The sequence below is a fragment of the Myotis daubentonii genome, chromosome 8 (genome assembly GCF_963259705.1).
Source record: "Myotis daubentonii chromosome 8, mMyoDau2.1, whole genome shotgun sequence".
Taxonomy (NCBI): Eukaryota; Metazoa; Chordata; class Mammalia; order Chiroptera; family Vespertilionidae; genus Myotis; species Myotis daubentonii.
In genome coordinates this window covers 85,766,353-85,783,539 of record NC_081847.1, presented here as the reverse complement: position 1 = coordinate 85,783,539, position 17,187 = coordinate 85,766,353, and the positions used below count along the sequence as shown (strand labels likewise).

At 52.0% G+C, this 17,187-nt stretch overlaps 1 protein-coding gene across 1 annotated transcript in view; it reads left to right on the top strand.

Annotated features, from left to right (window-relative positions):
• Positions 1-17,187, top strand: part of MYO5B (myosin VB) — a 202,941-nt gene that overhangs the window by 71,564 nt on the left and 114,190 nt on the right. Inside the window, exons 2-3 of the mRNA XM_059707260.1 lie at positions 10,540-10,650; positions 16,744-16,915. Coding sequence (XP_059563243.1) covers positions 10,540-10,650; positions 16,744-16,915 — 283 coding nt within the window. The remainder of the gene's footprint in view (positions 1-10,539; positions 10,651-16,743; positions 16,916-17,187) is intronic.

Below are 17,187 nucleotides of genomic sequence, written 5' to 3'. Positions count from 1 at the left end.
TGTGGTGGCAGGAAGGAGAGCCGGAGCTGGAAGGCATTGGCCCAGGTTTCTGGCTCCAAGCTCACGTGAGGGACAGAAAGCTGTTCTCCACCCGTCACAGCTTGTTTCTGGGGGACTTGGGCTTCCTGTCCTGTGCTCCCTCCCACCTTTGGGTGCCTGTTTCCTGGAATCCAGAAGCCTAGAGCTCCTGGTCTTTCTTGGGGAGCGCAGTGTGGTGTGGATGGGGCGGGAAGGACCGAGAGCCTGCTGGAACCCGGGCTTGCTCTGCCCTGGCTGCATGGCCCTGGGCAGAGGGACCTGCCTGCTATGGGCTGCAGCCCCAGCATCGATAGAAACAAGGGGGGCAGTGCTCCACGGGGGGAGTTGTGAGCATTAGGTGAGACTGAACAGAGAACACCTGGTGTGATGGCCGACTCACAGTGCTGCTCAGAAAGCCAGTCCCTTCCTTTAACCTGCTGTGAAGGGGGAAACGATAGCCCGATTCAGGCCGTGGAATTGGTGCTTCTGCTCCCCGGCTCAGCCTTCCCCACTCCCAGTCGTCACTGTCCAGTAGACGCTGGACACTGGGATTCTCCTGTGCCTTGGCCTGCACCTGAGATACCAGCCTGTCTCTTTCTGTGACGTCTCCCAGACCCACGGAATCAGAGACTCTGTCCCGTCTGCACCTTAGTCCTGGGGCACAGGCAGTGATCTAAGCAGTGACGTGGCCAGGGAAGGAGGAGGACCAAGAATGTGGTCAAGAAAGTTGTGTTAGCCCAGCTGTGGTGGCTCAGTGGTTGAGCATTGACCTAAGAACCAGGAGGTCACGGTTTGATTCCTGGTCAGAGCGTATGCTCGGGCTGTGGACTCAATCCCCAATCGTGCAGGAGGCAGCCAATCAATGATTCTCATCATTGATGGTTCTGTCTCCCTCTCCTGCCTTTCCTGTCTGAGATCAATAAAAATATATTTAAAAAAAAAACACAGTTAAAAAATAAAGAAAGTTGTTTTAGAACCCCGGCTTCTAAGGGTACATTCACGTAGAGAAAGTCTGCATTCTAAACTCAGGTTGGTTTGAGTTCAGTTGCTTATGTTCTAGTGGTTCTCAATCTTCCTAATGCCGTAACCCTTTAATACAGTTCCTCATGTTGTCGTTACCCCCAACCATAAAATTATTTTAGTTGCTACTTCATAACTGTAATTTTGTTATGAATCGTAATATAAATATCTGATATGCAGGATGTATTTTCAGGGGTTGCGACCCACAGGTTGAGAACCACTGTTAGAGGTTCTGGGCTTTTCTTACCTTGCCTGCTCCATCTGGTGCAGAGTCCTGTTCAGTGATTAAATTGATATAAACTATCCACTGGTCTGTCTTGTCTTTTAATGTGTTTATTCTGCCATCTGGGTACCCTTTACACCAAGCATGTCAAACTCGCAGCCCTCGGGACGCATGACTTGTTTATTTGTCCCGTGTTAGCCTTTGAGTTTGACATGCTTGCTGTACACGGTACTGGGCTGCAGGGTAGGTGCCGAGAATAGCAGCGGTGACAAAGCATTTGTGTGATGCTCAAAAGCTACAAACACACTTTGTACTCACCACCCGGCTGCTCATCCATTTTCTCTGGCTGCTTCTGGGTAAAGGACCAGGTGAGGATCCCTTGGCGAGGAATTAGTCCTCGGCTGTGATGGGACGTCGACCTGCCTTTTGAACTTAGCCCAGCACACCTGCCCAAAGTCCCTGGCTTCAGCCCAGGTGGCCTCGCCCATTCCCGCCTGGAGTATTAGCCCTTGTCCTGCACGTGCTTTGGGTCACGCGGGTCCTCCTGGACTTCTGGCCGAGAGCGCTCCCATTTGGCGTCGCTGAGGGCTGGTGCCACTCACTGGATTTAATTCTGTGCCCATCTCCATCCGCCACTTACCTTTAATTGATGTTTAATTCTTCATGCTTCGCTTACCTCTGCTGCTCGCTCCCCCAGGGCAAACCATGTCTTAGAGGACTTCCTACACAGTGTCATCTTCTGCCCCTGGGAGGGGTAGCATGTCTGGTTGGAGTGTTTCTCCTCTGGTGCCCTTGTGAGGTAGGACAGGCAGTTCCTACAAGAGAGGAAACTGAGGAAGGAAGCGGGCCTTCCTCCATGAGCGCGGGGCTTGTCCCGGTTCCGCAGCAGTTAGTGACCCGACGGGGACCAGCCTGCAGACCACCAACTCCCGTTCCTAATGTTTGCTCAGCCCGTCCTCCCTGAACACACGACCATGCGTGGTCTCCTGTCGTCACCTCCCTGAACTGTGCTGTCGTCAGCGTGCGATGCTCTCCAGACTTTGGACTGGATCCCTGGGACCTGGAGGAGCCTGCGCTGGACTGTGGCCTCTTCCTCAGCCCTCACAGGCCACAGGCCAATGCTCAGGGCCATTCAGCCTTCATTCTTTCTCTGATGGTCTCTGGTTAGAAAAGCGCAGATGGAGTGTAGCCACGTTTTGCCTGGGCGATCCGAGTGGCTCTCCTTCGTGGCATCAGTTCTACGGGGCTGAGAGCAGGGTTTGCTGGGGCCCGTGGAGAGGATGGGAGGGAGTCGCTACAGAATTGACAGGGCCTGCTGGTGCCTAGGAGACCTCCTGGGCTTCTAGTGGGGACACAGGGGAGCAGGGCCGTGTGCCTCGTCCAGCTGTGGGCTAGCGGACGGGAGGCTGGACAGCACCAGCTCCTGGGAAGCCCTTGAGTGTGGGGGTGGGGTGGCAGGGAGAAATTTGCAGGCATTTTGTTGATTAACATCTCAGCTGTGAGGGGTGGAAAGCTGTCATAACGTGATGCTGTTCTTCATCCTTCTGTCAGCAGTAAAAACAGGCTTCATACCAAAATATGAAGGTGCCATGTTAAACACAAGCAGATGGTGGGTACAGCAGGAGAGGGGACCCATAAGTGGTCTGTTTTAAACATGTATTTATTACCAGGGAACTCTGTCCTTTCACCCATTCCCTACTGGTTCTCAGGGCACTTAAAAAAAAGTATATTTTTATTGATTTCAGGGAGGAAGGGAAAGCGAGAGAGAGAAACATCAATGATGAGAGATAATCATTGGTCGGCTGCCTCCTGCACACCCCCGACTGGGGATCAAGCCTGAAACCTGGCCATGTGCCCTGACCAGGAATCGCACCGTGACCTCCTGGTTCATAGGTCAACGCTCAACCACTGAGCCACACCGGCCGGGCCACTGTTTAACTCTGGAGAGCAGTGAGCTCTGGGCACTGTTTCCCTCACCTGCTAAAGGGTAGAGGTGACTGAGTGATAAATGCAGACGGAGCATTCAGAGCTTCATTAGTTCAGCCTACTCACTGGGGAAGCCAAGGCCTGGAGAATGTGAATGCTTTGAAATTCATGGCCGTTCTGTGATTTAGACACTGAGGGAGGTCGTGCCCCGGTAACCTGCTTACCAGACCAGCACACCTTGCAGACCAAGACGCAGTCGCCCCGGCTGGACTGTCCCAGGTCCACGTTCTCGGTCATCGTGGAAAGCGTGAATGTGACTCCGTCTGTGCACCAAAGCGGGGTGATAGCTTTTCTTCCTTTCGTACGTTTTTACTTTACGGTGGGCCCTGCCTGGACCACCCACCTTTGCTGGAGGTGTTGCAGCTGCCGCTGTGGGATGTCTCCCCAGGCTCCCATCCACGCCGCGCTGGGCCTCAGCACAGGCCCGGGGAAGGACAGAGCTGTGGGCCTGGGCACATCCCTGTTTTAGCACCTGTGGTTCTGGAAAGGGTGCATGCAGTGTTACTCAGGCTCTGTCCGGGAATTTGAGTAGTTGAACACCTTGCCTGTGTAAGACCTGGAATGACATCTATTTCCATACCCACCATTAATCCACTAAAGCCAAGAGCTTATTGGTGATCTAGCATGTCAGCCAGTTGTATGAAAGTGAGAATTTTTTGGAGAATGGGTCTTACTCAAGTTGCCTCCGAGTTTTTAGTTCCTCTGTACTTAAAATGTTTCCAGTTTATAAGTGTTTTATAGCCCTAGATGGTTTGGCTCAGTGGATAGAGTGTTGGTCTGCGGACTGAAGGGTCCTGGGTTTGATTCTGGTCAAGGGCACATGTCTGGATTTCAGGCTCGATCCCCAGGAGAGGGTGTGCAGGAGGCAGTCAATCAGTGATTCTCTCTCATCATTGATGTTTCTAACTCTCCCTTTCCCTTCCTGTCTGAAATCAATAAAAAATATATATATTTTTAAAAGTGTTATATCTTTCCTAGAACGTGCTGTGCTTTACTGGGTCAGGAAGAGAGCACGAACAAGACTAAGCCCTCCTTTGCCACCTCCCCTCCTGGGTCCCTGTGTTAACAGGAGCAGGGAGAGCCTGACGCCTTTCAGAGCAGCTCGCTCACCTGGTGCTGATGCTGCTCAGGTGAGTGGGGGAGGCAGCAAGCAGAGGCCTCCATCTCCACATCCAAAATGAGCTCCGGCCAGGACCTGCCGTGAACAAGTTCAACAGGAGGTGCAGGGGACCCCCACTCATTCTGTACCCCCTCTTCCAGGGGTCTTCACGGTAACTGCTGGGGGGAGGGAAGTTTTAGGCTGAGAAGATGAACCCACATCCTCTCATTTAGCTTGTCTCCTTGAGCGGAGTCCTTCCCCTTCCCACCACATCCTCCAGGAAAGAGCCTTAAAGGGCCCATGCGACACCAGCCACATGTCCTTCCCTCTTTTCTAAAACCCTCCCAAGTCTTTCCTGGTTAGTAACCTAGAGGGTCGGTCAGCAGTTCTTTCAAACCACAGAGCCACTTTCCAACAGGACCTGAAGCGACACTTCAGCGTAAACCTACATCTGAATGGGTCGCTAACACATGATCACCTGGCGTGAAGAAGACGCGTTAGCCGTGATCGTCCGAGAAAACCTATGGCTCCCCGACAGCACATTTGCTTGATATTAACGCTGGGGAGAGCTCCCCAAAGAATGATTCCGTTCCACACTGGAGGGCTGCGTTAGTGATGATGGCTGCCCAGTCATCCTCAGCACCAGGAGGAACCCAGAGGCAGAGCTTTAAGGGCTTTGGTGAGCGATGGTTTTAGCAGCAGACGCTCACTGAACGTCTTAGCTCTAGAGTCACAGTCAGGTTCGTGGCTGCTGCTCAGCGTGCGTGTTGCTTGTGGAGCTTTTTTCCCCCTTTTCCCTGAGGCCCCGGAACCTCAGAGGCTATTCCTGGGCCTGTTTGCCTGTGTACCCAGACCCGACGTTCATTCTTCATGGTCAGTGTTTCTGCTTAACTCTATGAAACTCCAAATAAGCCCCAGGGGACAAAGTACCGTGGGAAAAAGCAGGGAGACCTGGTTGAGGATGAAATAAAATGAGACGTGGGTGAAGAGGATCGGCCGGTGGAAGCGTGTCACTGTGACGTATCTTGGGAGTGGCGCTTAGCTGTCTGGAATGATGAAGTACCTAGTGGTGCGGTCAGAGGAACACTCGGGGCAGAACTACAGAGACACCCCCTGCTTCGGGGGTGGGGTGTGTGTGTGTGTGTGTGTGTGTGTGTGTGTGTGTGCGCGCGCACAGGAGGACAGAGGTGGAGGCCTGGAGCATGCCCACTGTAAGAGTTAGCTGAACCCAGAGACCGGCTTCTGTCCCTCACCCATTGATCTGAAAGTACCGGTCCCTTAACTGTGTGGTTTGGACCATGTCTCTCCTCGTGGTTAAAGCCCGTGCAGACATTCCCATCAGCCATGCAGTCACATGAAACACCTGCCACGTGGCTCTGGGGACCCCCTGCAGGTCTCCCCTGTGTCAGTCCGAGCCCTTTGCTCCGCCTCTGTCCCACCCACACTGGCCGCTTTCAGCTCTTCTGCGAGCCCTACGCCTTCCCGCCCCGGGCTTGTCCCACTGATACCCTCTCAGCCTAGGCCGTTCTTCTCTCCCTGCCGTGTCCACCTCCTCCTTGTCCATCCAGGCTCAGCTGGAATCTTGCTTTTGCAGCAACGCCTGTCCTGATGACCCGGACGAGGTTAGGTCCCATCACGTGCTGTGGATTTCCGTGCTGGCCAAGCAGTTAGGCCCTTTCCGGTAGATGAATTACATGATGTGTCTGACACCCTTGAAGACAGGGGCATATAATGATGTATGTAACACATTTAGCACAGCGTCTGGTATGTAAGGTAGCAAATATCAAAGATACGATTATGTGGGCAGGCCCGTGCCAGAGATATGGAGATGGCCCTGCCTTCGGCATGTTTGACTTTTGTTTCATTTAAGTAAAAGGAAGCATTGGGTTTTAGTACAATGTTGCCATTTAGCCATGCATTTCTTACGTTATAGAACGAAGCTTGCTTCTCTGCTTTTTTTGCATCCTCCTTGACCTAAGGAGGCTGCGTGGTTTTGCTCCCCGTCTCCATATTAAGTTTCAGCTCCTCTTCAACTGGAGTAGAGTCAGGAGCAAGTTCTGAAGGGACCTGGGTTGGATCTCAGGAACCCACCTGAGTAGCCCAGAAATTACTCGTGGATTTTCAGTGACTTAGTTCTGGATAAACAATGTACTTACCCATCTCTAATGTAGTGTGACATCTAATTCCTCTGGCATTCAGGGAAAAGGGACGGTATTATGGTCCAGGAAGCCTTTAATGGATGAGTAAACAGGGAAACCAGGAAGCTGGACCTGCCGCTGCAGGAGGAGGATGGGCTGACTCCCCAGCAGCCGGGAGGGAGGCGCTCCTACGCTCCGGGAGGCTGTGTGCACAGGCTCTGTGGGGATCATCTGTGTCTGAGCCCCTGGAGGGAGCCTTCCAGGTCTCCTTCCCTCCCCGAACCTCTGGGATGGACCTCAGACTGGTCCCGTATGGAGACATGTGGTGGCTTCTGTGCTCCGTGGGCGATGGAAGCTGGTCAACAAGGTCTCGCACCTTTCCCACCGGGTTCTAGAACAAAACTCATGTCCTGAGCAAATGCTATTGACTGTTTCCTTGTTTTATCAAAGACTTCCCTTTCCCCCCACCCCCTCAGAGCCCGGATTTTAATTACAGAGCAGAGAGGTGAGCGCCCACGAAACCCTGGCCTCATGTCTGTGTGAGGGCACAGCCATGAACAAGGTGGGCCTGTCCTTGTCCCCCAAACACAGTGGGAACGGACAGGCAGTTACCCACTCAGCAGCTGGATTAGCTGCGGGGTCCCCTCTCGTCCATTCCCAGGGGACTCTGCCCCGACTGCCGTGCCTCAAGGCAAGGGACGTTGCAACCCAAACTTCCATCTGCCCAGTCATTCACGCTGGAGCCGCCTGGTGGCTTCCCTCGGAGTGTCATTCTAAGCGGGCACCGGCACTGCTTGTTCATGTGTAATTACAAGACACTGTACTCTGTGAAATGTATACACGGTGGCCCTGGGCTGCTATCAGAAAGTCAGTATTTCCCCATGAGGGGGAGACGGAGAAATATTGCTCCTGCTCCAAACTCCCTCTTCACCGTGAACTTGGGCAAATTAGTACTTTGTACCCACGGTTTTTTCCTCTGAAATATTAGCCATAACCCTGCTTACCTTACCTTAGTGTTAAACGTAACATGAAGTGATTAAAGTGCCTGAAATTACTCAAGTTAGTGTAAGGTTATGGAGGGGGCATCCGTCAATCCAGGGAGCAGGTGCCCAGGGCTCTCTTCCCTGTGGCTCTGAGGCTCACTCTGGAAGAGTGGTTTCAACGTGGACGGTACAGCCTTCACTTGCGAAGCTTAAAATAAGACAAAACAAAACAAAAACCACAGTGCTGGGCCCTACTCCCAAAGTTTTCATCTTCATTATTCGAGCGTGGGACACGGGGCTGCTGGTCTGTTTTTCAGATGTGCAGGTAGCTCTTAAATGCCAGTCCGCACTGAGAGCCGCTTCTCGCAGGGTGGAGTGGAAGAAGGCTACATCCAGGAACTGGTCAGAGGCAAGGCGTGGCCACCTGTGTCCTGTCACTTGTGGGACGTCCAGAGGGGCCCCGTGTGCGGGTCACCTGAGGCTGGTCACTTTCCCATTCCCACCCCTCCATCCTGTGCAAGCTCCCGTCCGGATCCTGCCTTCCAGGCGGAACAGGACCCGGACCCTTATCTCTGTCACTCTTGCTCGCGCTGCATCACATACTCTGAGGCGTGGGATCTCATCTCGTTCTCAGAGCCTCGTGAGCGTCTGCCTTTCACCCGATGGCACAGCCGAGGAAACCGAGGCTCAGACCCGTTCAGCAACCTGCCCACGTGTTGGTGGGGGTGGAATTCCCACCCGGCTGCTTGGCCCTGAGCCCACCCGCTCCATCACTCCCCGCTGCGTGGTGATGAGCGTGCACAGGGAAGTGCTCTCCGCTCCTCTCAGCGAGGGCTTTCTGAAGCCAGTGCCTTAGCTCGGGAGAAAGACTCCACGGCTGGACTTCGCGGTCCACCACCGGCTGGTGGGAGGAGCCTCTAGGGCCCATGGTGCCCTGGGAGCCACAGTTACCCAATCAAACCACATGGCCCGTGGTTCTCAAACTTGCTCACACATTGAATGCATCGGGGAGCTTGAGAACACTGCCCGATTCCCACCCGGAGACGGATGCCGTGGGCCTGAGGGGTTGCCTGGCTCGGGAAGCTGGCACAGCTCCCGGGGATGTGATGTGCCTCCAAGGCGGAGCACTGTGGCCACAGGTGGCCAGTCCCTGCAGCCGTGGGTCCGAGAACTGCCCTTGTGGGCCCTGCAGAGAGGGAGGAAGTGAGCCGAGCTGACTTGTTACTCTGCTTCGATAGGACGCAAGCAAACATGCCCATCCCTTAAGGCCGTGCCAGGCCCCGCAGGGACAGATGGCACTGGAATGAGTGCTGTGCGCGAGCTTGTCTTCCCTACAGCCTGCCGCTGCCAGGAAAGCTGCGAGACGTCGGATTCCTTCGGAGGAATTCCTCAACGATGAGAACGTGAAGAGGCAACAAAGAACCTTGGTTCTAGAGCGTATCTGCTTGGCTCTCAGAAAGGACGGCTTTCTGCCGGAAGCATACATTTTGTCTCATCGCCTTCCCAGCGACCAGCAGGGAGAACCCGTGCCCGCAGACAGCGTACAGGGAGCGTGGGCTTCGTCTGCAGCCAAAACAAAAATTTTTAAAAAATAGGTGAAATTCCCATAACACAAAGTTGACTATTTAAAGTGAACAGTTCATTGGCCTTTAAAAGAGAGTTGTGAACCCACCCCCTTTTTCTAGTTAAAAACATTTTCATGACCCCAAGGGAATCCCTCCCCTCCAAGCTCTTTCCGTCTCCACCGTGCAGATCACGCCTTGCTCCCCCCAGTCTTCGCCGGGGCTGTGGTGCCGCCCCTCCCCTCTCTCAGTCGGTTCTCTCGGCTGCTCACCTTGCACTGATCATGTCCCCCCTGGCGCTGGGTTCCAGAGGCCATGCATCTTTGTGGGGTGGGGGGTGGAGGAGGAGGAGGAGGAAAGAGGCGGTGGGGGTTGTTTGCAAAGGCAGCACGTAAAGCAAAATTTGATTATGGTTAGAATTGCCCTTGGAAGTCCTGTAAATTGCTCATCAAGTGTGGTCTGCGTGACGTTGGGTAAACAGCTCTGCTGAGTAATTCGCAGGCAGGTTAAGCTGAGAGTCCATGAAGTAGGATGAAGGTGGGAGGCAGGGAGGAGACAGGAAGCCGAGGGGACCTGCCTGTGGACGTCACCCATGGGTGCTCTCACAACACAGGGTTTACTTTGTTCTTGAGTAACAACGCACTGCTGTCATCTCAGCACGCAGCCACATGCACCTCTATGGTGGAGACGGAGGCGACGAGGCAGCAGCTGGTACAGAGGGGGCACATGTTAGATGCCCACTGGGTTGAGTCTAAAGCTTGCTCAGTCAGATCTGTTATACGCCACCGTTTAAAAACTTATAGGAGAATTTGGCCGTCCACTTCCTCTCTTTCTAAGTCACCATTAACTGTTGTTGCCTCCCCTCTCTCGTCTTGCCCTCCCCCACTGAAGAGCTACTGCTCTCTCTTGAGGAAACAGACACATCCCCCCTCAGGGTACAGTTTTATGCGAGTTATCTGCCCAACTAGGTTATATGTGCCTTAAGGTCAGAGGACAGAGCTCCATGTTTGTACTGGATTACAGGGTGCTTATCACAGTATGTTTTATGTGCACACCAGGTGTCCAATGATGCCCACTCTCTCCTCACTGATTCCTCTGAGTATCAGAGCAGAGAGTCCCAAGAATCTGGAAGATTGGGGATTTGCTGCGCCAGCTTGTTGGGTTTTGCACATGTTGTTTGGTTGTTTGCGGCACACTGCTATTTTGTACGGCCGTTGGAGATGATGGCGTAAACCTCTGGATAAAATCAAAGCCAAAGGCAGGCTTGCAGTCTCCCTGGTAGAATTCTGCTGTCACTGATGTGTGAAATCCTCTTAGACCCAGAGGTTGCCCTCTGCTCCCTGTGAGTGTTTCACTGTTACCACGGCGCTGGGTCTCCGTGGGTCCTGAAAGGAGAGGGGGGAAATGTGTCTGCGGCTTCGGTTCTCCTGGGGCCCCTTAGACGGCGGCGGTGATTAGAAACCTGGAAGCTGCCTTGTGTGTCTAAGTTCCTTCTGTTTGAATCTTTCAGAACACCAGGGTCTGGATCCCTGACCCCGAGGACGTGTGGCGCCCGGCCGAGTTAACCAGGGACTACAAGGAGGGGGACAGGAGCCTCCAGCTCAGACTGGAAGATGACACTGTAAGTGCGGGTCGAGGGGCGGGCCTGCCGGGTCCTCTGAGCAGGACTGGGCGGTACCAGTGGGCTTGGGTTTCTCCTGCAGGAAGGGCTTCTGAACCCCGGGCTTCTTTCCTGTCGCTGTTGATGGTGATGTGCGTGGCAGTGCCAAACCGTGAAACTGCTCTGTGGATGTCACATAACATAGGTGCCCCTGGGTGTCAGCAGCTGGGAGGTCACTGGTGGCCGAGGCCAGACTCTTCTCAGTGGAGTGGAGGGAATGGGGGTGTCCTCCGTGGGGAGGCAACCCCGGGAGGTGACGGGGTAGCTGCTGCACGGAGACAGTGCATGGTGCATGGTGCATGGTGGGATCACCGGCCTGGACGCCCCTGCCTGGGTTGGGATCCCGGCGTGGCCATCCTTAGCTCTGTGACTGGTGCAGATCAGCACTTTCTGTGCCTGTTACTTCGTCTGGGGTAGTTTGCCTCGGCCGCTCTGAGGATGAGAGGAGTTACAGTGTGACCCGGGGTGGAGCCTGGAGCCTGGGCACTCGACATGTGTTAGCTGTGCAGCGAGATTTCTTTCTCATGAGTTGGCTTTCGGGTGGCGTCGCTGGAAAGGAAGACAGGTAGTAACGGTGAAATCCTGTTCTCCTGCGTCTGCTTCAGTTTCTCTTTCCATGGGCCTCTGTGACCAGCCGCCTCTGCATGTGTGCGTTTCACAACTATTTGAAAGCTCGCTCTGTGCTGGGTTTGGGGGTGCATGGGGGAGTGGTTGTGGGCCTGCCCTTCGGGGGAGCAGCTCAGTGCCCGAGGCCACAGTGAGCATGAGCACACGGTGTGGCCAAGTGGCAGGAGTCACAGAGGCAGGTGGGCGAGGCGTGGGAGGGAACCTAAAGGGGCGAGCCTGCTGAGTGGGGATGTTGAGGGAGGCGTGGTGGGGGGAGCCAGCCATTGACGGTTCAGGTGCCGTGGGCCCGGGCAGGTGTGTGTGCCAAAGCCCGAGGCCTCCCTGTGTCCCTGAGGTGTGTTGAAGGGAAGGAAGGGCCAGTGCCCCTGGTGGGACCAGTGAGAAGGGGCCAGTGGTGGGGAGGGTGCAGGCAGAGGTCACCGTGCAAGGTCTGCTGTGGGGGAGCCTGGGAGGAAGCGGGTTTTGAGTGAGGTGGCGGAACGGGGGTTGAGTGTGAGGGGCTGCGGAGCAGGCATTGCTTGGAGGACGGCGGGAGGGGCATTTGCCTCCATCTGAGCTGCAGGAGCACCAAGTTTGTGCCCGTCCTTAGCCCTTGACCATTCCCTCTCACTGTTTTTCCTTCTTTCAAGCATTTTGGTCTTGTCTTTCTAGTTCGGTAATGAACCCCCTTGAGAAATGGCCCGTGTCTTGGGCTTTGCTGACATGGCATCTGCTGTGGTTGGTGATTAACTCGTTGGTTAGTGGGAAGCGTGACCGTCCTTCCCCCACTCACTTGGGTTTGTACCCACCTGAGCACTTGCCTCAGTGAAGCTGGACCAGGGAGTTTGTGGGAGATGTTGACTCCGAGGTGTGCACGCTCCCTTCCCTTCCCGGCAGGCGGCTCTGCCAGCCTCCCCTTCGTTTGGAAGCCAGAAACAAAATTCCCAGCAGATGGGACCGTGTTTACCACGTTGAACACTTCCCACCCCACACCCCGCCCGAGACAAAAGTGAAATTAGTTCACCCACTCGAATGGTTTATCCTCGCCAACAGATTTCATTTCAGTTGATCTTTTAAGTGGGTGGGTGTTTTGAAAGAGTTGTCCGGAGGTAGTGAGGACTGATCCGCGTGGCCAAAACCGAGCCGATGTGTGCCTCCCCAGCTGCGAGCGGGTCCTGCCCTGCGTGGACAGTGTCTTCTCTTTCTCTCCCCAGCTGCACAGCCCCGAGGTGTGCTGCCCTTAGCACAGGACTCTGTTTTCAAACTGGCTCTCGCAGCTCCGTGAATGCATAGCATGGAGATAAGTGAAGCTTCCTCATTCTTTGCCAGGAGGGGAGTGGAACTCTGCCCAGCAGGCCTTCTCTCTCCTGCCCCAACCCCCTACAAACTGCCGGGCTCTGCCCTCTGGTGGCCAGGATAACTTCCCTGTTTCCATGGTTTTGCATTTCAATTCTGTATCCACTATCCAGCAGCCACCTGGCTGCTCTGCCAGGAGCACAGAGGATGGCGAGGACCCCCTGTATGTAAGGGGCCCAGCCTTAGTGAGAGAAAGACGGGAACACATGAACTTTAAAAAGGGGGACATGCTCTACCCAGGTCTTGGCATATCCCAGCCGTGTCTAAGCGCCCAGGTCAGTGCACCAAGGGCGTTGACATTGCAGTGCAAACATCACCACCGTCCGTCTCCAGGTGCATGTCTGTCATCGGCCTGTTCCCTGCTGCGTTCATGATCCTGGTCTCGGGCAGAGGCTGGTGTCCATTCCAAGTGGGTGGCTGAGCATTAATGTTGTGATGTGTTGTTAACATCCAGTCTTTTTTCCCCACCTCCAAAGGCCCTGCTATTATGTAGTGCAGTCTTTTGTGCCAAAAAGTTCATGATCCCTGATCACGTCATAAACACTTAGATTTCGAATAAAACCTTGTTAGTGGTCCATGCTCGACACTTGTGGCAGCGTTAGAATCAAATTCCTGTTAAAGAAAAAGACCCGCTGCGTCTCGGCCGCACCGCCCCCTCGGTGTGCGGTGTGCGCAGGCCCGGAGTCTGTGGCTTTGCATGCTGAGCTTGCACCTCTGCCCCTTTTCTGCTGCTCTGGGCATTTTTGCTCCTCATCAGTTTTCCTGTAACCAATACCACTCGCTTCTTTGTGGCCCGTGTTTTCATGCATATGCGTGTCCCTCTGCATACCTGCTGGAGAGTATTTTGAGGGGAGATTCATCTGACAAAAGATGGGATGCCAGCATTTCTGCTTCAGGGTTTACAGGCTCTGGGCTCAGGGCCCGGCTTTCGGATCTGAAAGCTGGAGTTGGCTGGGTGACCTCTGGGGCCCTGCTATTGGCTGTTCCCTGTGCCTCTTCCCCACGGGGGTGGAGGGGTGGGGTGGGAGGAGTTGGGGAGCAGATGTGCTCCTAGCGGGGACCAGGGTGGGGAAGGAACGGTCCATTGGGAACTCTGCAGTGGCTCAGGGAGGTCTGCTCAGGGTCCCAGGGGTACCACTGCTCGGCAGGAGGTGAGGGGGGCCAGCCCCTCTGGAATTTACTGAGATAAAGATCAAGCCTTCATTGCCCCTAGTTTCCCACCTTTTGGAAGTTTTGTCTGCATCATGTTCATATAGTGTTTACTTGTCTCCTGTGTGGAGTAAGGTTGATATAAGTAAAGGAGCTTTGCCCAGAAAGAAAGGTGCCGGAGACCAATTCCAGCATGTCATCATTTCAAGAGCTTCATCAAAAGGTTGATGAGACTTGGGGACTCAACAGGGTTGAGTCACACATGTAGTCACCCATTGGGAATGGCTAAAGGCATTTCCCCAAACCTGAATAGGAAACTGATTGCTACTGCCAGACAGCTAAAAGGCATCTTAATCTACGTGTTATTGCCTCCTACTGGCCAAACACCTGAACAGCCGTGGGCTAATTCCCCCATTCTGACAATGGACTCTGTACCAAACCCTGACCCTTTGAAGTGTATATCTCTGCTTTGCCTCAGGACAAGTTGTGTTAATAAAAAGCATGGGGTCCTGGGGACGGAGAGAATCTAAGGCCTTAGACTTAAGACCTTAGATCTTAGCTCCTTTAGCTAAGCTCCTCTGACCCCCAATGCCTTTCAAAATTATATTTCGTCTCCAGACTCTATTAGTCTCTGGATTCCTATTTAACATCTACCCACAGCCTTCTCCAGATTCCTGAACCCTTCTTGATGCCGGGACAAGAACCCCGGCAGAAAGGAGCCTTGATTAATATCTATTGGGTGTCCCAAAAAATGTATACACACTTTGAATGCTTATAAAGTCAGTGTTTATTTTCAAAATTTAGGAGAATCTATACAAATGAGCATTTTTATTTATTTATTTTTTTTTGGTCAATGCCTGTTTTCAAACTGATAACCGTTCTGGTCCAGGCACTGCCGATAACACGAAGCAACAGAATCGCAAACATCAAGAATCATTTCCCTTTGTAATACTTTAAGCAATAAAAAAATAAAATAAAATAAAATAAATCTTTATTGTTCAGATTAAAAAAAAAAAGAATCATTTCATTTGGTATTTGTGCACCCTCAATTTGTCAACTGTTGCTGGTTTTGTGCTGTAAACTTTATCTTTTATGTATCCCCATAAAAAAGTCTAGTGGATAAATTTTCTTTGTTCAAAGCTTAGTCTGGCTTCACCCATTATTTCAAATCAGTTAAATCTGAAAAGGAGTGAAAATTAAGTGAGTTATCAGCTATTAAAGTGTGTATACATTTGCCAGGGGGGGGGGGGGGGGCGGGCAGTACTGTGTGCGTGTGTTGTATTCTATGCACAATTTTCTGTTGGGGTGTTGGTTTTCGCTCTGATTTCCTAAAACATTTTGGATTTTAGGAGTATTAATTTTGTCATATAATGCAGAATTGCTGTCCCCTTCTCCCATTTCATTCTGCATATGGCGTGTTTCATGATGGCTTTAAAGTTCTATATTATAGTCAAATTATAGTCTGGCTTTTGCATTGATCTTTAAAAGTTGCAATTCCTTCTAAAACTTTTACAGATATTTGCCCATATTTTCTTATTGGTTTGTTTTTCTTTTTGGTTTTTAATTTTCATGTGTTCTCTCTGAAATTTATTTTGGTGTAAGGGAGTGAGACTAGAACGCTGGCCCAATATTTTTCCTCAGTGGCTGCTAGTTTACTACTCTTACTTGAAAAAGTCCTTTTAATCATTTATTTGCAATTTTGATGCTATCATGAACAAATTTTCCATAAGTGCTTGCATTTATTTCCGGATCTGCTATTCCATTTCACTCATTTGCCTATATTAGCGCTAGTATGATAGCACTTTAATTGTGGGCTTTATTAATATACCTTAGGATCTGGTGATCCAAGCCCCTCTAAGAGTGGGATAGGAGGGGGCATTGATCTGTATATTCTCTCAGAATTTGACTGTTATCTCAGCAACTTGAGGCTATGTCCATAGAATGTCATGAAAGGCTTGTACAGAATAGTGATTCTTAAAATGATGAACCACCTGTATTCGAACTATTTGGGGATTTTTAAAAATTCAGCTTCCTGGGCCTCACCCAGAATTCCTGAACGTAAGTTGTATTTGGGAAACTGTTTTTGTAAGCTCTCAGATGATTCTTCAGAGCCCTATGAGAAACGTACACTTAGGTAAAACAGTAGTCAAATTCTTCCTGTTTCAATGTTTAAAAACACCACCACCATTTTTTAGTAATTATATGTATATATTGGTGCAGATGTCATCAGAGTTATAATTATATCCTGTCAGTCAACTTATGTAGTCCATGTGCTAAGAGCACAAGGGTACACCCTGCACTTGAGATTTGAACTTAAGATGTGTACTCACACTCCCTGATTTTACACACACACACACACACACACACACACACACACACACACTCTCAAGCTCCTATTATACTTTAGGTCAAAGTGCAATGATTGCCCTAGAGTAGCTTGCAGTTAGGGTGTGGAAAATATATGTACATCTTGCGGACACTTACGGAGGGCAGTGTGTCAGTTGCAAGGCAATCCAAGTAAACAGTGAATGTGTTGGTTGATGGGAGAGAGAATAAAGAGACACCAGCATGCAGTGGGGCAACCAAAGGTTTCCTGGGTGGGAGAGACAGCCTTCCTATTGCAACCAGAATTAAAGGCTCAGTCAGCGTTCTTTCCGTTGAGAAGCAGAGCGCTTTACTCCATCTGGTCGTGCTTCCTGAATTTCTCGTGTCATTGGGCCTCTTACCTGATACCCTGGGATTAAGTTATCAGCAGATCTTCCACCTGGGCTGGTGTCCTGTCCAACACAGGTATTTTGTTCAGTGTGCCTTTCTTTAAAACATGTTCTTTATCTTCATCACTTGTGATCACCCTAGGATAGTGGTCCCAGCGAGCAAGACAGGAGTGGAACGCAGGCTGCATGCTTCATCACCCTGCCTTTTTGCGTCTGTTCTTACATTTAGATTCAGGAATACCCCATCGATGCCCAAAGCAAGCAGCTGCCCTTCCTGCGGAACCCAGATATCTTGGTGGGAGAAAATGACCTCACTGCCCTCAGCTATCTCCACGAGCCTGCCGTTTTGCATAACTTAAAGGTCCGTTTCCTGGAGTCCAACCATATCTACACGTACTGTGGTAAGTGGGGGCGTCTCTTGGGCGCATGCCTTTGAACGTGCTTACAACCTTCAGATTTTCCGTGTGAAACTCCAGTGGTTAAGAATCCTACTTTCACTCTCATTTGTATAATAAGCGCCTCCCATCTGAGACCCTGCGAAGGTTTGCAGACAGTGGATGGGGCTTCATTCGGCTGCCCGACTTCTCTGTGGGGTGACCTGTGTTAACCCCAGCTCTCCCAGGGAGCAGGGCCCACACTGTGTGGCTTGACTGGCTTGGGCACAGCCTGGAGT